Source organism: Oryza glaberrima, chromosome 7 (assembly GCF_000147395.1).
Source record: "Oryza glaberrima chromosome 7, OglaRS2, whole genome shotgun sequence".
Lineage (NCBI taxonomy): Eukaryota > Viridiplantae > Streptophyta > Magnoliopsida > Poales > Poaceae > Oryza > Oryza glaberrima.
In genome coordinates, this window is record NC_068332.1 from 3568776 (window position 1) to 3591749 (window position 22974).

A 22974-nucleotide genomic window follows, 5' to 3' on the forward strand; every position below is an offset into this window, starting at 1 on the left:
ACTGAGATGCTATTGCCTAGTTGCACATAGAAGTTAATAATGAAATACTCCCTACATTCCAAAATATAAGGCATAACCACCCCTAACCCAAAAACCAAGAAAATAATTATTATCATTTTGTAGTTTCGATCATTCTAAGAAATACAATGCATGCATCCAATAAAATTAGATAATATAAAAGTGGAGGATTTAAAAAAATAATAATTTAATGAAGAAGGGATCATAGTTAATTACCTATATGCATGCATGTTTTATATTATGGAACATAAATTGTGCCAGGGAGTACTCCGTAGTTCTACATTATAGCGCTGATGAATAGGTTAAGATCAAAACAAACTACAGATGGTGGGTCAGTGGGTGAGAGTCCTCATCAACACTGCCCTGATCTGTTGCAGATCAAGAGCATGTTTAGCTCTTTAATACTCTTCAGTTCACAACAGAGGATCCTAAACAGCTTGGACTGGCATATTTTTATATTTATCGCATGAAAATCCTGGATCAATTCCCTTGCTTTACAAAAGGAGGATCATATTTCTTAGTGCAAATAATTTTAATAATTTTTTCCAAGGACGCCTAACACAACACCTTCCAGTCACACACACACACACACACACACACAAAAATCAATAACACCGTCTGTGTAAAGTTAGCTAGAATCCCAAATCTTCGAGTTCTTCCCTCCATGAGCAATTGAGTTCCTAATTTCCAGTAGAAATGCAAAAAATCAATCAAGCTGGTTTGCTAATACCATATGCTAGGCTTAACATAAAAAATGATAACGAGGCAACAGAAATGAAGCGGTGAAATGAACATCAGGATCATTCGACAGACGACAGGATGGTAAACTTGACTCTATTTCTAGGACAACTGAACATCCAATACATGTCAACAAGGTTGTTCACAAATTTCACCTAAAAACACGAACTACCATCTTAATTCTCCAGTCAAAATTTGGCTCGGTATATGCAAGCTACATTCAGGGAACCCCAGTCAGCCCACTACACTATGGATGTTGATGAGATCAGCAGTCAGGCTTCAGCAGCAACACATTTAGGGCTCTGCTTCATCATTCAATTTTTCTTTGCCTGTATCCTTGGTTTTCCTCAGACAGCGGCCCTCAAATAGCACTTCGTACAGTAGCCTTTTACTCCCCCATTTCCACCAGAAGGGTCCTGCCCCTCCTGCATGCTTCCTTTTCATCTTGTTTACTTCAGTGGCTACACATCGCAAAAAAAGAGATTATATCAAAAAACATATAAATCACTTTACTGCAGAAAACAATGGTAAGCAGAACAGTAGTCCTCAGATAGTTTCTAGTGCACATAAGAGAAAAAAACTAATCTAACAGTACAAATCAGAACAAGATCAAATATCAAGTTATCTAGATAAACAAGACACAACATAAGAAAGAACAAGATCAAATATTGTCTACTAACAATTAGAAATACATGTTCTTTTCCTTTGGTTGTCTACGCGTGTACCCAAAATAGTATAGAAGGTGTTGTATTTTAATGCATGCTGTAAATTTCCCTTGATTCCTCCCAACCACATCATTCACTCACTGTATTACTTATTACAATATCAGCATAAAGAGCTGCAGCGCAGCTATAAATATCAGCACAACTGAAATTCGTAAGAGCTAACATGGCTAGTCTAACATGAGATCACTCAATCTTCTATCTTTTTCAGCAGTGGGGAAGTGGGAAGCAAATTGGGCAAAGCCAACCTAAGAGAACGCAGTAGAACCTTTGCAAGGGAAGGTGAACTTTAGCGTCCGTTTATTGTTTTGAGTCTAAAAGAAAATCTATTCTCAAGTAATTCTCACCAAAAGGAACAGCGCAAAACTTCTTTGGTCTCAGTGAGACTACACCTTTACTATAAACAGGTCTCTGGCAAGCTATTGTTGGGAACAATATGGCAGATTTGGGACCTCACAACTATAGCCAGCTGCAGGAAGAAATGGAAATCATCGGTTGTTTAACATGGAACTCAAACAATATTATGAGAATAGCATCTCCACCGGAAAAGATAAATTTAGAATGGTCAGAGCTAAAGTTAAAAGATCAAGCATGATCTTTAAGCCTTAACTCAGTAATAAAATCTAACCCATAATCTAGTTATGTGAAGAATCAGAAAGTTAGCACCATTGCCCCCCAAACCATGTGGCTATTAGTGTCCAAAAACTAGCACAGAAGTCAAGAGTCTGATTATTCTAATCCTTGTATCCACAATAAATAAGCTACTGATCAAGATCTTAATATATCTAGTTTAATTAGTGGCAATGTTGATTGCACTTTTGTCACTCACTATATCTGGAAAAAACCGACCGCTGCAGTGCCAGAACTGATGCAAAGGATGGGACTAAAACTGGCCAAAATTGCTGCTGGATACTCAGGACTTGTAAGACAGTCTGTATGCCCTCCTCTGATGGTTCAGTTGCATCTGTATCATAAACAGGACTATCCCCAAGTAGGACCTGCAAGTGTCAAATATCATCAAGATGGGTCAGCGACAGTATGTCAACATTAAAACCATAACAACTCTCAGCTGAAATGAATAAAGCAGCTGCCCGTATTTCTATATCTGCATTATATCATATACATAAAATGCTGAATTGTCTGCAAATACAATAATGCAGTTAATTGAATAAAAATGGTTATATAACTGCAGAATGCCATCCATCATGTTAGAATTTTATCTGCCTAGCACTAAAAGAAAGAAAATCAAACCAGTTGCAACATATGTGTTCCTTGAGCTTTTGATATCCATAGGGAGTTAGGCAACAAAAAATAAATTGAATCCTTGACTTATGCCACAAACAGAATTTTCATTCAGAGATATTGGAACAATTGCTGCCAAGGAGAGTTACGATGCTAACGCAGTTGATCATACATAGCTTAGTTCCTTACCTCCTTATGGTATTTATAAATTCCATTGAACAAGAATGAGATGTTATTGTGAAGAATGCATACCTTAACAACTTCAGTAGCTGATGAGGATATAGACCGAAGATTGTATCTGCACCAAAGGTAGGCAAGACGAAAAAACATTGCATAAGTGTTGATGTGGTATTCTCAAATCTCAACTAAATATACTAGCACAAAATTTAGTTAGCTGATCAAAATAAAAATAAAAAATTAAGATTTAGTGCCTACAAATCCAAAAACTCTAAGCAGGATGCTGTGTATATTAGGTCCAAGATGACAGCCTACAGGTGATCATCTCAAGCGGATCAAATTTCTAGGCATTGCCTACCTTTTGAATATATATTTATCTTAAATTGATAGAACATCTGGGTACCTACCCTCCCTCAAGTATAACCAACAATTTTCCCTGTGAACAAGCAGTTAGCATGGACGCCATCCTAGAATATCCAGCAGGAGTGACCTATTAATTAAAGAGGAAGTTGGTCAAAATTATCAGACTGACATGGAGTGCATTGAAATATCAAACAGGACAAAAAAGGCACACAGACAAGAATAAATTAGCAAACAAACACGAATAGTATCGAAGTTGAGGGTTGCATGGATGATATAGTTCAGTCTAACTTGTGAGAACATCAGCATAGTTATCATCTTCATATTTGACTAAGCTCTAGTATTTACAAACACATATGACAAATCAAACAGAACAGCAATGCATCTCACAACCATACCAGTGTACCACTGACTCAATGAGTGCATCCCTAAAGAAGCAACTGTGTATGAGCTTGAATGGCGTTTCAATGTGGTCCAAGAAAAAGTCCATACATGAGTTGTGCAGTTAAAATTAGCTTCTAAAGGAGCCCAAATAACATGTAATTTTCCTATATGATGTCATATGAAAGGTTAGCCTAAGTTTCACAAGAAGAAAATCCTCTGCAAAGTCTGAATGTTCATCTCTAAGAAGCCAGTTAGGAGGTACAAGCGTACACCAGAAATCTAGAATCATCAAAGATTTCTAAAATGATGCAAAAATGGAAGTGGAAAAAAACAGGTTCATGATTTAGAGACAACAATCATGTGTTAGTCTTACGAACTTACATCACAACAACCCAGAGGGTCACCCCTCGCTGCATCAAATCCTGCAGATATGATGGTGATGTCTGGAGCAAATTCTGCAGCTGCATTCATGAAAGAAAATTCATTGAAACGAGAACATGCAATAGCAATATACAAAAACGCAAGCAGGTAATATAAGGTATTAAGGTAATAATGTAATCTACATAACAAGGTGCCTGTGACCCAAGTACTTTAGGCAGACATGTTTTACCCAAATGAATAGACACCCTGTTTGGGGGAGCTGGAGCTTCTGGGAGAAGCTGCAGCTGCTAGAAGCTCCCCCAAACAGCGCATAAACAGGTTTTTGTTCCAATGTGTCAATATATTTTGTCTGTGCCCTTTCTAACAAGGATCTAAAGTTCTAAAATGCTAAGTCTCACAGAAGACGAAGCACAAAAAAAATTCAAAGGAGTCCGCGTGAGCTGCTCTTGACTTTACAAATTAAAGATAGGTATGTTTACGGGGGACATGTCCGGTGAAAACCATCAAATAAGTGAAAACTCGTGAAAACCATATCTAAAAGTTTTGTAAATTCATGAAAAAAATACTAGAGATAGGTATAGACATGAAATACATTCATACCAAATCTCAACTTCATTTGAGAGAAACAAAATAGACAAATTTGAGGTGAACAGTAACAGAACACTATTCACCCGAAATTTGTCTTTTTTGTTTCTCTCAAATGAAGTTGAGTTTGGACTTAAAATTTGGTATGAATGTATTTCATGCCTATACCTATCTCTAGTAATTTTTTCATGAATTTACAAAACTTTTAGGCATGGTTTTCATGGGTTTTCACTTATTTGATGGTTTTCACTGGATATTCCCCATGTTTACGTTGAGAAAATATTGTTATTAGCAACTTTAAGTTGACTAGCACATATGCAAATGCCCCTATTCAATTATTACCTATCGGAAGCACCACATGCTTAAAAGCAAATATGTAGTCATTGTCTCCAACACCACCACGGCTCCAAGGTATATTGACTGAGAATCCTTGGCCATCCATAACTCCCACCTGAAGTGATGCCCATGCAAGAAATTACAATATAAAACGAATCATCTTAGAACTCAAGTTTCCACATGTCAGGTCAGAAACTCTGATAAAAAGTCATGCAATCTGTCAAAGGAAATGCCCCAAATACTCCAGATTCGGTTAGCCAGCATCAGTTGGCTCAAATAGGATGTAGGTCACTAGTTCAGAGTTCAGATGTAGTGTTGTATAAATTATCTTCAAATGTTAAAGAAAATCACCTCATGTGCTGCCCCAGTTCCAGGGTAGAAGCTTCCATCCTCATGCCGATGTAATGATATGTACAAGACCTGAAAGAAGAAGAAAAAAACTTATCCATGTAAGAAATAAGAACTCAGGGAAAGAAGGTCAATTGGTGGCCATGCATATGGAAGTATAGTAAAGGACTGCAAAGCAATTAGCAACACAAAAGGAAGATGATAACTCACAGAATTGTCCCCATCAAATATCTCCTGTGTTCCATTGCCATGGTGGACATCCTGCAACAACAATTGAGCACCACTGATGAGATGGATTAACATCCATTTGAGGCACTATCTTTTTTTTTTGGGGTCCATGATGCCAACAGAATGCAATGGTATAAGTTCAAATGCAAACTTGTAACTAGCATTACCCAGTCAACTATTAAGACTTTCTTGGCACCAGCTCTTTGTGCAGCTAATGCAGCCACTGCTGCGTTATTGTGAAGACAAAAACCCATGGCTTGTTTCACCCCTGCATGATGGCCAGGAGGTCTCACCTGCTCTCCAGTAGACACAGTCAGTATCAACATGCAAAGTATATCAAAATAATAACTCTCAGGTGTCTAGGTGTACTGTGCAAAAAAGAGGTCGAGAATTGCAAATATAAGATGATATGCACAGTACCATTGCAAATCCATTGCGAACACGCCCAGATACTATCAAGTTAGCAAGATCAGCACATATCCCTGCTGCAAGTTTGGCAGCACATGCTGAGTGTCCATTTGCATAGGTATCTGAAGTGAAGTAACTACAAATTGATCCCAAAATGACGTTATGACAATGCAAATCTTTCCAGCAAGACTAGAACACACAAGCAGCAAATATAATGTCATTAGCATGCAATTAATTATACTAAAACAAACAGTACAGTACAAAACTAAAGCAAGGTAATTACAAGATGGCTTTTAAGTATGGAATAAACATAGTACCTGTAAAGCATGTTCTTTGTCTGCTCAACACTGTCAATGTGATCTGAAGTATGGACCTAGAAGTAAGCACGATTTTGAAAGTGTTAGGATTATCGAAAAGATTGTGCTAAGGACAAGTATACTGGGGGAACATAGTGCAGCAAAAATAATTAACATGCCAAACTCTTACATACCCTTAGGAGTTCTTCCTTAGTGATTTCTCGAGGAGGTACCATGACACATTTTGAAGGGAAGATACCTGAGATATTGGAAATATGAGTTAAAGTAAAACTCGATAAGCAGTGGCATAGCAAGGCTATTTCATCAACCCATTTCAATTAACATGGTTGACAAGGAAACAGTTTTGTGGATTTGCTACAGCACAAATCAACTATTTTCAGTGTCGATCACTTGATTAGCTACCATATGTGTTTTTGGAAAACATTGTATAAATCTGCTAGAGCACAAGAAGTAACAAATTAAAGTCTTTGCTTTCAACAAGATCAGATACACCTTTTAGATTAGCTATCCACTACCATATATACTTTTGGGTTACATTGGGCAACACGGTTGCAACAGTAAGCAATCATCAAAACATAGACAGTCTTTGCTTTCAACAAGATCAAATACACCTTTTAGATTAGCTATCCACTACCATATATACTTTTGGGTTACATTGGGCAACACGGTTGCAACAGTAAGCAATCATCAAAACATAGACCTAGATTAAATATTTAAACAAGATCAGACAATCACAAAAGTTTTGTAGAGGTATTTTTTATCACAGTTGCTTTCACTGAATAACTAAATAGAAAAGATATCTCAAAGTTAATGATAGAGTACCTGCAGAAGCAAGACTGGCAGCAATTGCACGAAGGCGGTCAGGCCTTTCTGGATGTGGATTTGGTTTAATCTCTATCTGATAACATAGGAAATGTGAGATATCAGTCCAGAATTACAGTGGCTCTGTGCTGATAGAGAAAATTAGGAGGCCAAAAAAAGGTACTTTCAAAATAATTTTTTTTGGTTAAATGCAACTAGTTTTGAGAAAGAATTATTTTAATCTATGTTCAAAGAGAATAGATTATATTGTTTAGAAGCAGATACAGAAACAAGAAACACTTCAATATTATCATGTTATACGAAAGCACAGAAAAGGAATATTTATTTGATTCCAAATTAGCAATGTAAATGAGCTTGCAATTGCAGGTTTCTGTTTTGTTCTCCAACGGGATTGAACAAATATCTCTCAGATGAAACAACTCATAAGCAATCAAACAAGAAGGTTCACTGAGCACACTAAGGAGCAATTAAGATTTATGCGAATCCTTGCTATTAAACAATGGGAAAAAGAGAGAAAAGCAATGGACAATTTTGATGTAGGATGTCAGATCCAAACATGTCATATGGTGCTAGTTTATACAACATAATCGGAAGTTCATTGCTTACCTCACTATGGAGCAACATTCTTTCATCAAAACCGACAGCTGTAGATACTGATGGCAGCGCTGCATAAAATAGTGAGATTGTGACCAATTAAGAAGTTGTTGGATACACATAACATATGAACAACCGATGTAATGGGACACATTCTGTGCTTCAAACTGCAAGTGTAAAGATAGCTACAAGTGTAAAGAAGCACCTAAACCCTGAGTAAAGAATGTAAAGAAGCACCTGCGTCAGCAGATAACAAAGCTGCCTGTGCAAGATGAGCTTTGAAAGCATCATATCCAACTACCACAGATCCCTTAAGCTCATCGCAATTCTAGAGTATGAGAATAAACATCAAGAAAACCAAAATCAAAATAATGTCACTGGATGATCTGAACTAAAATTTCTAAGAAATCATACGGCATTCCTGATTACACTGACAAAGTAATAACCTTTACCTGACAATGTGTAAACCCCTCCATGTTTGGCACTGTACAGTTCAAGCAAAACCACCTGCTCAAAGCAAGGCGAGCAGAGGGTTCCCAGTCACTGTCATCATCCTCTTCATCATTAAAGGAAAATAGATCCTCCAGTGTACCCCCAGGCTGTTCTTTGTCAGACTCTTGAAGCAGATCATCACAAGCCATACAGCTTTCATTCTTGACATGCAGACAACCATCATGACCTGAACTGTCAATAAGTTCCGACCTTGCTGTAGAAACTTTGGTCCCATCTACTGATAAAGGATTGGCATGGTCGGAATTTAAATTGCATGCTCCAGAGTTCTCTTTCAAAATTTTCTCATCATTATGACTCCCGCTCAACGAGGAAACTCCATTTGCTTTAGCATGTGATGGTTTTCCATCATTGCCGCTTTTGCTTTTGCTGTGGCAAGCTTGGTCTGAAACTCCACAACTCTGTCCCTTTTGGCTGTTGAGTGACCTCATATCAGACGCCATCAGAGCATGCAACGCAATCTGTAATTGTGATACGACAAAGATCAGCATAGGAAACACAAGAGTGGATAAGAATTTGGACTTCCGACAGGGAGCCCTAAGAATTATTAATAGCTGATTATCACATGCCAAATCTCAGTAGCATTATTGATAATCGATTACTACATGCCAAACCTACTCACGCCTTATCCAAAAAAAATTGCCGTTACGCACAAAACCATAAGAAAGCAGTTAATGCATCAACATCGCTAGCCGCCAAATTCAGCATCTCATCGTGAAGCGCATCGACAATCCTAGCACTAACGCTCACAGAGGTACTTTCTATAAATGGGGATGTGGCGAAATGCATCTCCTGAAACTACTGCATAATCTGCTCAAAACCCTTCCAAAACCTCAGCGCTCTTCCATCGCATCTAATAACTCCGCAGCGCAATATCAGTACCAAAACCTCACCGCAAACCTCACCTGGTTCTTCTTCCTCGCATAGATTCCTCAGAACACAAACCCTCCCAACCCCATCCCCCCAACACCAGAAACAACCCAACCGCACGCTACGGCTACCCTCGCAGCCCGGACGGCAAAGCTACCACGAAATCACCGGATTGAACATCCGGGCCGCGCAAAACTCGGATACAAACGATTCAACCAAACCCTAACCCCCACCATCCAAAACCTTTTTCTCAGAAAAAAAAAAATCCTACACTCCCCGACTAGCTCTCCCCGGAACGGTGAAACCGCGGGCGAAAATCGAAGAATCCGACGAGAAATCGCCGTGGCAACCTCGGGGGCGGAGGCGGCCGTACCTGGAGGGCGATCCCGGCGGCGGCGGCGGCGCTCGCCTCTCGCGATTGGATTTTTGGAGGGGCGCGGCGCGGCCACGGGATGACTGTGAAGAGCGGCTCGTGCGCTTCGTGCTCGGCTCGAGTGGGTCCGTCTCTACTTGCCTGCCATTTTTGTCACATAAACCCTAAACTGTCACAAAATTATATTTAGCTCCCTAACTTGTCAGTTTCTGAACTGGGCCAGAACACTTAGGGATCTTATTGATAATAACGTTAATTGTAGGGGCCGTATTGGAAAAGTTTCGCCTAACCCAAGTGCGGGTCCATAGGTTGGCGAGCAAACGCACGCTTATCTCTATCTGGCATGAACACGATGATAGGCCCAGCTCCGTCTCCGGCAGCGGCCGCCGCCGCCGCCGTGTCGCCGTCGTGTTACGCGTCGCCGGCGGCTTCGTCCGTGCGACGACGCGGCGTCGTCGGCGTCGTCCGGTGCGCGCCGGATAGCGGGCGAGGTGGAGACGGCGGCGGCGGCGGCGGGAAAGGCAAGCTCAGGGTCGGGTCTCCCATCGTCATCGTGGAGGCGCCGGTGATGCTCAAGACCGCCGCGTCGGTGCCGTCGCTCAGGCACAACGCCGGCCAGGTCAAGGCCGGCGACGTCGGGAGGTAGAACTACGATTCCATCCGATGCTTAGTGATATGTTCTTTTATGCATTGGAAGTATAATTTCGGACCCCGTCCCGCGTCGTCCCTGCTCGGGCGGCTCGGGGGTCGAAACCTAGCCATGGCGGCGGCGAGTTGTCGCGGGCGCGGAAAAGGTCGTCACAAGGAAATCGTGGTGACGGAAATTCAACGTAGTAGTAGTGATTTGTTTCATGAAGCTTGAAAATAGGAATTTTGGGCGAATATCAAGAGAGTTTCACAAAAATTTGAACAAAACGAAGAACATGACACAGAAATTCAATGCTTAGTGATACTCCCTCCATTTTCAAATACTCCTAAATGGCAACGGTGACTTTGTTATTTAAACTTTGACCACTAATTGCTCTTAAATAGTTGAACTAAAGCGAACAAATGTTTCATGATTATGACTAGGACATAACACATTTTAATATTATAACATCTTTTCTAGTGTTTGCAAATATTTTTAAAAACGAATGGTAAAAGTTTGAAAGCGAATAGTGTCAGTTGTCAGTTATTTAAAAATGAATGTAGTTTTTTTAAAACATTGAAAATAGGAATTTGCAGCGAACATTAAGAGAATTCCAGAGAAATTTAAACAAAACGAGCATTATTACAGGAATTTAAATTACAGTGACATCCATGTGCATACGTCGAGCAGGGTGATGGCGCGGAAGCCGAAGGACGTCTGGGCCGTGCGGCTCGCCATTGGAACCTACCTGTTGGACGGCAAGTATTTCAAGGCACTGGACGTCGACGACGACGAAGACGATACTGCATCACCAGATGAGTGAGCTGCAAATGCAGCAGCATTACAGCTACGGCATAGCATGCAAGATTGTTTGTTAGACAGAGGCACAGCTGCAATGTTGTAAAAGATCCAGGAATTCACAATTTTTGTTGAGACTGATGGGACCATTGTTTCACACATAACCCCTGGCGTGGTAGATTGCACAGGAAATCTGGTGTGAAGATGAATCAACCTGCGCCTAAGGGCAAACGAATCTCAATCTCATCATGTTGTTTTGTTAAGTATACGTACAGGGGTAGGAGGGAATCGGAGACACAACTACACATATTGCACAAACAGGGAAAAAAATATATCCCACGATCTTCTTTTTCCAAGTTACAATCAAGCACCCTTCTTCCATGGCTGGATGACGGCGACGACAATGATCACCACTATGATGAGCAGGAGGATGATGGCGTAGCACATCCACTTCCTGGAGTTCTTCTGGAGCTTCTTCGCGTTCTGTAGAGCACTGACGCCTTGTTGTATGTGGTTGGTAGCATTTGAAACCTTGAAGCAGAGAAAACGAAAATAAGGTGAATTCTTGGTGATATTCAGTTTGTCTTGCTTCCAAGAACATGTATAACTTGGTGCAAGAGTGGGCAATTCTTACATGTGTCTCTATGTTGTTGATCATGTCTCCTTGAGCATCAACCAAAACTGCCATATCCATGAATATCTACAAGGCAAAAACAAGGAATGGAGTAATTAGGCACATTAACTCGAGCTCACAAGCATATGGATTAAATCAGATTAGTAAATAAGTGCTTATGTTAAAAAAGTCACCTGCTGCAACTCCAGAAGCTTCCTCTCTAGATCTCTTACAGCATCGTGACGTTCCTGTATCTCTGCAACAGTGTCCAGTATCTGGAAAGACAAATATGGTTGAGATTTTAGTACTGTGAACAGGCAGAACCGCAAATATGTAGTTGGTCCCCAAAAAGGCATTATCCCATACAGAAAGAAATGCATATATTGGATAACATACTTGGCCTCTTCCCTGCTGTTGGATAGCTTCTTGGAAAATTTGCTCACTTCTTCCAGTCTCTATTAAATTGTCAACTGTCTACATAGTACAAAGCAACAACATGAGAAATAGTGTAAATCGAAGATCATCAGACCACAGATCAAAATTTTCACTGTAAAGCAAAGGCATGAAGAAAACAAATTTAACCAAAAGTCAGAACTGCAGCGATCCTGTCATTGTATACCTCTTCATCAGGACGACTACCAGTTACTGTAAACACCCTTCTTTCAACGACATCACGATACTCCTGCCGGATTGCTTCTCTCAAAACCTACATCAGAGGGTAAAGGGGCATTACTCACAAGTCACCACTTTAGGGGCATTGCACTAGTCCTAGCAGGTGTTCATAGTGACTAAGAATTGAATCATAGCAGCAGAGACAGCTGATGAAAGTACAAACCATAACATATTTCACCAATGTATTTTTTTTCTTTTTACTTCAAGTAGATACAAGTATCAGTATAGACACCCACTACTCATGAAATGCTATACAATAAATCTTATACTTGGATAGCTTCTAGCAATGGAAAAACAATGTGTTTTTTCTCTGCTGCTCAAAGAAGCATGTCTAACAGACCGAGAAAATGAAATATGGCAGTAGTTTAACTGTGTAATGATCGTTGACGGAATAGCAGAATCACCCCATAAATGGCAAGTTAGGTGTTCCAGATAAGGAAACTCAGTACCTGAAAATCATCCATGCGCTCCTTCAATTTCTTTTTCACTGCTCTGTAGAATTTAGCAAGCATAGTGGATGAACAACTATTCATGGCTTTATGCACTCTACAGAACCAGAAAAAAAAAACAAATCGCCAGTAAATTTACCCAGTAGTCTGTTCTCTTGATCGATCTACCGCAGATCCTTTCCCGCATCCAGGCTTTTGTCTGTTTGATAAGTTCTGTTTCACATGGCAGCGAACAGTGAGAGACAACTCAATGTTGCTATTGACAAATGACACTAGCACGTGAGATGGCTTAGTGAAAAGTATAGCAAATCCTACAATTTGTTTTAGGGGCACTACTAAATCATAACCTTGTGATACACGTTGCAGAGAATGCTCTTATGAAAATATAATGCATACATTGGATAGACATGGTCAATTTGTTACTCACTGCAGTGCTATATGACTGTTGATGATTTATATATATTGTATATAGAGTGCAGACACATGAAATAAAAACAGAATATTACGCAGATATGGCAAATTAATACAATGCCATAGCAGGGCCAAGTGACATACATCTTTTTCCAATTCATCAACTTTTGTCTTTGCCATGCGAGCGATTTTCCCCACTTCATCAATATCTTTCTCCATCCTCTGTTTAATTGCTATGGAAAAATAATTGTTGCATCAACAATAGGTAAAGTGGGTTATCAAAAGTGCACAAGAACTTTTTAGACAAGGTTAAATATACTAAACTAAGTACTCACCTTTCATGTCCCTTGCTTTTGTAACCGCTTTGGATTCCTCATTTGCAGTCTACAAGCAAAAGTAAGGTGTATATGAAAATTCAAGATGCTAAATGAATTCATCAAAACTTAGACACAACATTATATTTCTGGTACTACGAAAATCAATATCATCAGAACAAGACAAGGACCAGAAACAGAAAGAAATGAATGGAAGTGTGAGATAAATAAACCTGAAGCTTATGCAAGAGATTCGTCAGCTTAGCAATTAGGCTTTCAATTGCGTCAACCTGATGTATCAAAGCAAGATGTCAATAATATGAAGTGTGTAGTAAGTGGGTAATATAATACTGCTGCAAAATGCAAGATGCACACACCAAAATGCTTTGTAAACAGCACCTTTTTCAAGAAACCTTTTAGATTGTCTGAAGGATCAGCTTGCATTCCCATTTCAATGTCCCCATCTCTTGAAGAGCCTCCCCGAGGGAGCTCAAACGAATCCTGTAAAACTGGAATGTTATAATACGGACAAATGTGCCTCACTGCTTATAAGAAGAAGGTTAGACTATAAAACAATACAATAAGCCATCTGTGCTACTTGCACCAGCTAAAAATAAGTAAATAACAAGATTGAGGCCCAATGAAGAATAGCACATTAATTACAGGCCAGTGTATTCGCGACAGAACAGATAACTTCCCCTAAAAAGGTATTTTTATTATTTCATTTTACTTGCCATTATGAAGTGCGCAAAATTCCTAACGAAATGCGCTCTGCGCAAATAAACACGTCACAGACCCTTAGATTGCAAAAGGAAACATTCTGGAGTTCTTCAGCACATCAAACCCACGGAAATTCGAACATTACGAGTTACTAAAACTGCAACAGCTAATAGCATTGATACAACAAGTGTAATTCGATAGTGACTGAAACAAACAATATCAATGCATCACTTCACATCAAAAGCTATTCAGAAAGCTCGGAGACAAACAGAACACCCAACCCTTACACGCCCAGAAGAGCTCCACGGCAACCATGGCGAAACCAGTAGCACCACATGCCCATTTGCTCCAATCACAGTTCACAAGCCCATCTGCCTCGGAGCAAAAACCAGCAGATCTAACCCGATCATCCCGACAGCTGCAAATTTTTCGCCGCGCAGCAGAGAAACCCAGACGATTCCTTCCCGCCCCTAGCGTCGCATTCCGATTCCCCCACGCCACGCCGAAGCAATCCCTTCCCGCCTTCCACCTCCTAACCACTCCACCGCCGCAAAAAAAAAAAAAAACAACCCAATCAACCACAGCTGCTCCTAGCAGCACCACCGGCGGCGACCACCTCCCCCGAATTCCCGAAGCCCGCACATGACAACCCCCCGCCCTCGCAGATCTCGAGCTCGTCGCACCACTGGGGGTGACTGGATCCCGTGTCCCCGACCACTCGACGCGAGCAGCAAAAGAGAGCGGAGGAGATCAGGAGGGAGGAATGGGGTGCTACTTACGGTGAGGAGATTGTTCATGGCGGCGAGGTCTCGCCGGCGCGCGGCGAGGAGAGAGAAACGTGGAGGCGGAGGCGGTGGCGGCGGCGAGGAGAGAGAAAGAGAGAGAGAGTTAGGCGTGGCGTGGCCCTTGTACCGTAGGAGGTGGAGATACTTTTTTAAGGGGAGGGTGGTGGGGGTTAAGCACTTAAGCTGGCATATCTGCCACTGGCAGGTGGGTCCCACCGGGTTTTTGTTGTTAAATTGTTACTGTCTGCAGGTTGGGCCGGTGTCCATGGCAGTACGAGAAGTCTTGTTGACATGGAAAAAGGGCTTTTTTTTGCAAAGGGGGGAAAGAGGAACATGGAAAAACCGAAAAAGAGGTGTTCACATGCAAGTGAGAAGTTTTTTTATAATTTTTTTTGAATCAGGAAAATTGATCTTTTTTTTATTTAGTTGGTTCTATATATGACTAAGTTTTGATTCGAATTGAAAGTGTGTTAAACGTCAGTGCTACAATGGTTTGTAAGCCAAATTTTGAATTTCTAAACTTAATTTTGAAATTAATTTTATATTTTTTATTGTAGTTTATTTTATAGCATTTACTTTTAAATCGTTAAGAATATGTATATAAAACTTTTACCTATAAACTATATTTTAGTTTGTAGTAGTAATAAGTTGTTCAAATAAGTACATACATAAACGAAAAGGCATGCAGTAGGCATAGCTTGGATTCAATGCATCCATGTACGATAAATCATGCGGATAGCTGCGGGTTCTAAATTAATAGCAACACGAGTTCATATATCCACCTCATTTCCTAGTTCCTAATAATAATAACACGAGTTCATATTTCAACCTTATTTCCATCACAATATTTTCCCAAGGAAAATAAAATTCTAAACTACGTGTGCGATTTCTTGCGAAATTATGTTATTACTTTCTTTTTATGTTTATTCGTTTGTTTTGCACTTCAAGCTAGGATCTCCGATAGGGAACTACTAGTACTAACACAAATGAAATGACAATTCTCTTTGTTTGTCAATTTTCATCGCAAAATTGTCTCGTCACTTACTTGGCGTTTATCGACTAGTGTCTACTCCAAAGCCACTGGATTTGTGCCAGCTTGAATCTGCGATTTTTAGTCTATTAACCATCGTAGTAGTTTAGAACTTTAGATGACACAAAGAGCACTGATTGAGTGATTGTTCACTTACCGTGAGTGAAAGCGAAGTCATTGCCCATATAGCCGTAGCACAACTTGTTTCTACCGTCCGAATTCTGATGTTTTCCATTTGCGAGGTTTTTATATTCTTGTGCTATCTGGAAACACCGCGTCGGGTCGGCTGCCACTCTGTCAGAGGCAAAACACACCGGCCGTGTCGGGCGGGCGGGCCCACGTGCGCCGGGCTTCCAGTGCGGCGCTGTAGGGCCCACCTGTCGGCGACATCGACGGAGACGACGACTGGGCGAAAATCCGTTGGTGTCTCTCTGCTGCCTCCCTGGACGTGGGGCCCGCTGAAGGAGGTGGCGTTTGGTGCGCAGGTGGGCCCCGCCCATGAGTCGACGCCGCGTCGGAGGCAGCTGGAGGACAGCGGTGTGGTTACCACGAACGGATGTTTTGGTTTGCTTGTTCCTTTTGTGAATCCAAAGTCCAAACACACGATCTTTTTTCATTTCTTAAACCTATTTTAAATTTTAGTTTTGATAGCAAGAATATGTGCGTGTTGCAACAGGTGAATACAGTTTAAATTGTCCATGTGTATTTTATGATGCAATGTGATGGTATAAAAAAAGTGTGTGGTGAAGCGGAATCGTTGTCATTGGGACAAAGTGAAACCAATGCAATCGATTTGCGCGTAGCGAAATCTAACACAAGATCGGTGTGCAGAAGAATCGGACACAATCGTAACGTACCAAATGGATTGGCGGAAACATATTCAATTTTATAATAGTAGAGAAAAAATAAACTCACCCAAAACTAATTACTAAATCCAAAACAATTAGCTGTGTGACGAAGCAATATTGTCATGCTAGTGGTAGTACACCATCCTAGTTGGCATGGTAAAACAAAATTGTCACGCTGTGTGAAAAGTTTAGGTTTTGAAATAAGTATTGAAATAGTTTATTGTTAAAATTAAAAAGATTCAATAATAATTCATCCGTTCTATCTTTATTTGGTTAGGGACAATTACTTCTTACCTCTACTTTTTAGATCCAAATATGAATGTGCCCTTATTATTTAGGGTTTGTGATTTTCTCTTGCTTCAATGAAACAAAGCTTCGTTTTGCCCTGTTTTGGATGGCTGTTTGGTAGCCCTGGATTTGTTGAGTTAAAGAATAGAAAGGAAAGGTAAACAATGATTTAGAAAGGGTACAAAATGACCATTGTAACCCTAGAGAAGATAATCATGTGCACACGCGCAGAATAATATGAAAATGTATTTTTCTCGCGGTTTTTACATGAACATAAGTGTTTGGCGAAAGTATATGGTTGTTGCACGAATTCACAAGGGGAGTCTAGATTTTCTACAATAATTTTCAACAATTTATTTTACAATTGGATCACTGAAAAAACTTATTCTGGTATGGAACATCCTGACCGTGGGGAGGGGTAAATTGAACGGTTTTGATAGTTAGAGGGTCTAGGATACCTGGTTTTAGAGTTTGGGGTGAATTTTAGACAAAGACAAGTACGAGGGGTGTTAAATGGACTTATCGTATTAGAAAACTGTAAGGGAAATAGATGGGCCGGATGAGCCGTGCTCGTGCCGGCCCGTATGCAGCAGTTCAGGCCCATGGGCTAAGGTGCTGGCCCAAGTACGGCACGGGTAAACGGGCCGTTCCTGCACGGCCCAAAGGACGTGCCCGGGCCAGCCCATTTGGCCAGCTATGCAGCAAGCAACAGTCGGCGCATGCAGGGCCGCGCGGCTCGGTTGAAGCGGCGGAGGAGGAATTTGGTGCGGGAGGACTCGCCGTCATCGGCGCCAGATCCGGCGGCAGTTGCTCTCGAGGAGGACGCCCTATCCGGCGCCGGCGGGGCTCCGGTGGAACCCAGATCTGGTGGCTGCGCAGCTCGGCAGGCGGTGGACGCGAGCGTTCGCGCGGCGGCGGCGGCGAGTGCCCGGGCTGCGTGCGAGGACTCGTCGGCGGGGAGGCTTGGGGGTGTCGGATTAGCCGGTACACCTCCGCCTCCGTCGCGCGTGGAGATTTCGCGAACAATCAGGGGGAACCAATGGCGAAGACGAAGAAGCCGAGGAGCTCCGCCCCAGATCCGCCAGCGGGCGCCGCGCACCTCCCATGGCACCACCCGCCGGCGCCGCCGGTCTCCACCGCGCTCCTCATCTCCCTCGCCGCGCTCCTCCTCCGCGTGCTCGTCTCCGTCGGGCCCTACTCCGGCCAGGGCGTGGCGCCCAAGTTCGGCGACTACGAGGCCCAGCGGCACTGGATGGAGCTCACCCTCCATCTCCCCTCCTCCGACTGGTACCGCAACACCTCCGCCAACGACCTCGCCTACTGGGGCCTCGACTACCCGCCCCTCTCCGCTTACCAGAGCCGCCTCCACGGCCTCCTGCTCAACGCTTCGCTCCCCGACGCCGTCGCCCTCCGCTCCTCCCGCGGCTTCGAGTCCCCTGAATCGTAAGTTTCCTCCAGTTTTACTATCTTCACTGCTTGTTTGTGTAGGGCCTGTTTGGGGAACCTAAGATTCCGAGAATCAGCTAGCTTCTGAGAATCTGAAAAAGCTGGGTTCCAGCTTCTGATTTTTAGTTTATTTTTTGGATTCTACGACTATAAGCATCTGAAAGAAAAACTGGACTGTTTGAGGGAGCTTATGATTTTGGGAGAAGCTGCTTCTGCGATAAGCTCCCCAAACAGACTCGTGAAATTGTGCGTTTTGATCCGTGTCTGTTTCCTTCAGGAAGCTGCTGATGCGCTGGACGGTGCTGTCGTCCGATCTGATGGTGTTCTTCCCGGCGGCGCTGTGGTTCGTCTGGGTGTACTTTAAGTGTGGAGTTGGCGGAACTGGGGAGGAGGGAATGTCGGGTTGGACGTGGTTGCTTGCCAGTTGCCTGATTAACCCATGTTTAGTGTTGATTGATCATGGCCATTTTCAGGTAGGAATAATACTGACAAGGAACACCTGTGTGAATTGGAGTGGGCTGTATGGCTTTTTTTTTTTTTTTTTCATTTGTTGATAAGTAGTTACTGTGTTTCAGTATAATTGCATCAGCCTTGGATTGACGCTTGGAGCGATTGCGGGTGTTCTGTCAGGGAACGAGCTTGTTGCTGCTGCTCTCTTCAGTCTTTCAATCAACCACAAACAGGTTTCCCTCTTGTCTGGAGAATTATTATATGATTCTTATGTGGTGTGGCCAAACGTGTAAAACCTGTATTCCCTACATAATGCTGTGTTTTCATATCCACACACTGTAAATGCCAATTGCAGTGCACATCATCCCTCTGGAAATTGCATTAACAGCAAACTGATCCTTTCTACAATGTGGTACCAATGATTCCTGGGTACTTAGTGATCAGAAAAATCAAAGATACATAATGCTGGACTAGGTTGTAATGTACCTCCTGAAATAATGCAATAGAGCAATAAACAATCATGAGGCAGAGGCACATTTGTAGGTTGTTGCAATAGCAGTATTAACTCTCAACATTTTATACATATTGAATGGATTACCAACTAGCTTGAGGTAGAAGTAGAATGGGTTGCTAATTGCTAGAGAGATGGATGTGCAAGGTGCCACATTGTCGGCAAATCGAGTAAGATATGAATGCTCAATTAGACAGTTACCAATCCTATAAGTGAACTACAATGTATACAATGTCTTTGTGATACTTCATTACTACTAATCTGTGCCATTTTGCATAATCCGAGACACTGTATTAGGTTCTTATAAATATGTTGTATGTTGCAGATGAGCCTTTACTTTGCACCGGCTTTTTTCGGACATCTTTTGGGGAAATGTATCAAGCGGAAGTATCCAATTGTTGAGGTCATGAAACTTGGTTTTGTTGTACTGGGAACCTTTGCTCTTGTTTGGTGGCCATTTTTGCATTCTTATGAGGCTGCTATGCAGGTAAATGGTATATGTACTGTCCCAGTTACATTTTTTACAAGCAAGCCATATTCTGTACTGTATAAAATTTAGTGTAATATGTAGCATTTTCTTGATCTACCACTAATCCTTCACATGTAACCTTTTTTTTTTGTACGGTTGTCAAGCAATATTAATCTTATTACCTATATATTGTTAGGTGATCTCTCGATTAGCTCCATTTGAGCGAGGTATATATGAGGATTATGTTTCCAATTTTTGGTGTAGCACTTCAGTCCTTATTAAGTGGAAGAGATTGTTTGCAATAAAACTGCTGAAACTCATGAGTCTCTCTGCTACCATCTTGGCTTTCCTGCCTTCATTGGTTCAGCAAGTCAGATCACCAAGTAATCTTGGCTTTCTCTATTCTCTGTTGAACAGCTCAATTTCGTTCTATCTATTCTCATACCAAGGTATGTTAAACCTCACTAAGTTCATAGGTTCTGATTTTTTGAAGATTTATAATGTTTCATTGATCTCATTCGCTTACCTGTTTTCAGTGCACGAGAAATCAATTTTGCTTCCTCTTTTGCCTGCAAGCCTCTTAGCACTACAAGAACCTCACTTGTATGGATGGCTCATGTACTTTGGCCTTTTCTCAATGTACCCACTTATCTGCCGTGATCACCTTCTTCTACAATATATAGCTGTTCTTGGTCTCTTCATTCTTATTTACTACTCGCCTGGTGGAAGCTCCAAAAAGGGGGTGAGCATTCCATCTGGAGCCAAGGCAGTTCTGAGTCTGGCGTTGTTATGCTCGCTCTTACTTAAAGTTTTGTACCTGCAAATAGAGCGTCCAAAGAGATACCCTTTCCTCTTTGATGCATTGATAATGTTCATTTGCTTTTCCCAATTTGTCATTTTAACATTGTACACCAATTACAAGCAATGGATGTTGAACTCCCATTCTAGATCAGTAGGCAGGAAGAAGGATCTATGATCCAAATCCAAAATTTTGAAAGCTAATGTTACTATACCATTGTAACATCGTGTGTTCCCTTGTAATGAAATTGATTCATTTTTAATGGAAAGGATGAATGTGTTTGCACATGGAGGATATACAAATGGTTGTAATTGCTGCGTGATTACCACTATGAGAACCATAATTCAGGCCATGTTGGCCAAGGAAATTGATTCCGGATTTCCTGTTGGGAAATGACAATTTGATAAAATTGGGGTAAATTTGTTCAAAGGTTTGAACACAATGCCGAATTTATGGTAAATTACTTTGAATCTGAATGACATTTGACCCTAGCCTCTCCCCAGCCATTGTATTGTACGGTTATGTGGCCATAGCTGGAGTGGTGGGAGTGACGAGGAAGCTGGAGATTCCTGGAGGCTGGAATGATGGAAGGAACCCTTCTTGGTGCTATATTTCTGATTCTGTCATCCTATTTTTGTTCTGATACTGATTCTCATGCCATCCCAATACTACTAGAATTGTCATTTTGGTCTTTCGCCACTTTTGTAGCCTCCATTGATACAACTAGTAATCCGTAAGCAGTCAGCAGGGACCTAGAGGAGAATAGGTTCTTTCGTGGTGCTTCTAACAATGTATTAGAAAATCACTCTTAGAGAGTGTAAATGTACCAACCACATAATTGTTTTTTCTTCGCATCTCTACATATTCGATAATACACTTACTGAGGAGGAAGAAAAATGTTGACCAAAATAGAATCTCAATCCGGTTATCTTCTACTTCCCCGTTTCAATATATAGCAAACTAGAATCGAATTAGATAGACGTAACATGTATGTGGCTAAAGCTATGGTGATATTGAAAAGTTATTTTTAAAATGCACTCTTTACTTAAAACGTTGCAAACTAACCAACATTGTCAAGATACGTACTCCCTCCGTCCTATAAAAAATGAATCTAGAACCGGATGTGATATATTCTAGTACCAGAATATGAACATATGTACTAGAATGTGTCATATTCGGTATTAGTACTGAAGTGTCACATCCGGTATTAGGTTGATTTTTTATAGGATGGATGGAGTATAAACTAATACTTACCTTTAGAAAGCATAAAAAGGTATAACAGACTTATTTGTCAATTTATGCTTCATCCTCATATATCAGCAGGCTATCAGGCCATCCTGTAGTATTGGTATATTGCATGAAGGTAATAAAATATTGCAAATAGAGAATTCATTGTCAATACCGCATGACTCATATCATGCTTTGCATAATCAGAGCGAAATGGTCTCATCTCATTGTGAAGCATGTTTCCCACTTATTGCTAATTATTCAGCATCTGGCACCATTTTGTGCCAAACCTACAATAACCCCACCACTGAATCGTTACAGGAGAAACCAAAAGTAAATAACAACATATATTGTGCTGCTGCTGCTGCTTTGCAAGTGGCAACGTGCTTTGCAGATTAAGCAAATGATTATATGGAGTACAGATCAAGGAGACTCACTGTTAGAACAGTTCAACTCAGATATAAATTAAATAAAAAGATTAAATCAATTTCTCATTAACACTTGATTATCCACCGGCCAAAGAATCATCGTTTTTCTCAGTAAACTATGAATCTGACCACAATTTTGAGAAATTTACATCAAAGAAGTAATAGAAAACTATATCAAGGCTAATCAATTGTAAACGGTCTGTTCAGATCATATTGACGCATCTTCACAAAAGATCTTCTGCAATCAAGGTCTTATTATCAGAACTGAAAAAGGGATTCAGGAGTTAGCAATAGTTTTTTTTTTCTTTTCCTTTTTCCCAAAACCAAGCTTGGTAACAAAACAATCCGACAAATCAGCACTGTTGACGTGGCAAAATGATTTAGATTTAAAAAATAAGTTTTGAAAATGTTTATTTATAAAATTTTAAAAGTTAATAATATAACTTTTTTCATTCTCCGTGTATTTAGTCGGGGACAATTAGCTTTTACCCATACTTTTACATATTTAGGTGTTGTGTTTTTTCCATCGTTTTTTTAAAAGAAGGTCCATAATGCGTATGTTTTGGATGGTTGTCTGGTGGACTTGGATTTGTTGAGTTAAAAAAGTAGAAAATAAAATAAAAAATGGAGTGCGTATGGTGGTAGGGTTGTGGGTATGGCTTGTGATACTGATTT

At 41.0% G+C, this 22974-nt stretch overlaps 4 protein-coding genes across 6 annotated transcripts; 2 read left to right on the forward strand and 2 right to left on the reverse strand.

The window, feature by feature from the left end:
* Positions 1–838: 838 nt before the first annotated feature.
* LOC127779697 (histone deacetylase 15-like) lies at positions 839–9539 on the reverse strand. Of its 2 annotated transcripts, XR_008018720.1 has the most exons (18): positions 9414–9539; positions 8113–8631; positions 7898–7988; positions 7673–7731; positions 7067–7142; positions 6418–6482; positions 6245–6300; positions 5940–6063; positions 5687–5812; positions 5502–5552; positions 5295–5363; positions 4950–5058; positions 4023–4102; positions 3305–3387; positions 2973–3018; positions 2308–2476; positions 1826–1947; positions 1078–1217 (listed from the first exon to the last, which is right to left on the reverse strand). XR_008018720.1 is itself a non-coding variant. In XM_052306568.1 (17 exons), the coding sequence occupies exons 2-17, from the start codon at positions 8611–8613 to the stop codon at positions 1051–1053; spliced, it is 1872 nt and encodes a 623-aa protein (XP_052162528.1). In that variant the 5' UTR covers positions 8614–8631; positions 9414–9539; the 3' UTR covers positions 839–1050. The 2 variants fall into 2 exon arrangements, 1 of the variants encoding a protein (XP_052162528.1); XM_052306568.1 differs by lacking the exon at positions 1826–1947 and having other exon boundaries at positions 839–1217.
* A 212-nt stretch (positions 9540–9751) lies between these two features.
* LOC127780515 (protein CHLORORESPIRATORY REDUCTION 42, chloroplastic) lies at positions 9752–10996 on the forward strand. 2 transcript variants are annotated; one of them, XM_052307437.1, is made up of 2 exons: positions 9752–10055; positions 10690–10996. In XM_052307437.1, exons 1-2 carry the CDS (start codon positions 9757–9759, stop codon positions 10862–10864), a joined length of 474 nt encoding a protein of 157 aa, XP_052163397.1. In that variant the 5' UTR covers positions 9752–9756; the 3' UTR covers positions 10865–10996. The 2 variants fall into 2 exon arrangements, with proteins under 2 accessions (XP_052163397.1, XP_052163398.1); XM_052307438.1 differs by having other exon boundaries at positions 10732–10996.
* A 42-nt stretch (positions 10997–11038) lies between these two features.
* Positions 11039–14936, reverse strand: LOC127780516 (syntaxin-132-like). The gene is made up of 12 exons (XM_052307439.1): positions 14798–14936; positions 13698–13799; positions 13532–13588; positions 13320–13368; positions 13129–13217; positions 12713–12786; positions 12574–12616; positions 12072–12158; positions 11849–11926; positions 11647–11727; positions 11474–11539; positions 11039–11370 (listed from the first exon to the last, which is right to left on the reverse strand). The coding sequence occupies exons 1-12, from the start codon at positions 14813–14815 to the stop codon at positions 11203–11205; spliced, it is 912 nt and encodes a 303-aa protein (XP_052163399.1). The 5' UTR covers positions 14816–14936; the 3' UTR covers positions 11039–11202.
* A 2752-nt stretch (positions 14937–17688) lies between these two features.
* LOC127778382 (probable dolichyl pyrophosphate Man9GlcNAc2 alpha-1,3-glucosyltransferase) lies at positions 17689–21264 on the forward strand. The gene is given in 7 exon segments (XM_052304970.1): positions 17689–17932; positions 17935–18412; positions 18693–18888; positions 18991–19098; positions 19702–19863; positions 20042–20294; positions 20382–21264. Coding segments are annotated over 7 exon segments (1881 nt in total). The 3' UTR covers positions 20822–21264.
* The last annotated feature ends 1710 nt before the right edge of the window (positions 21265–22974 follow it).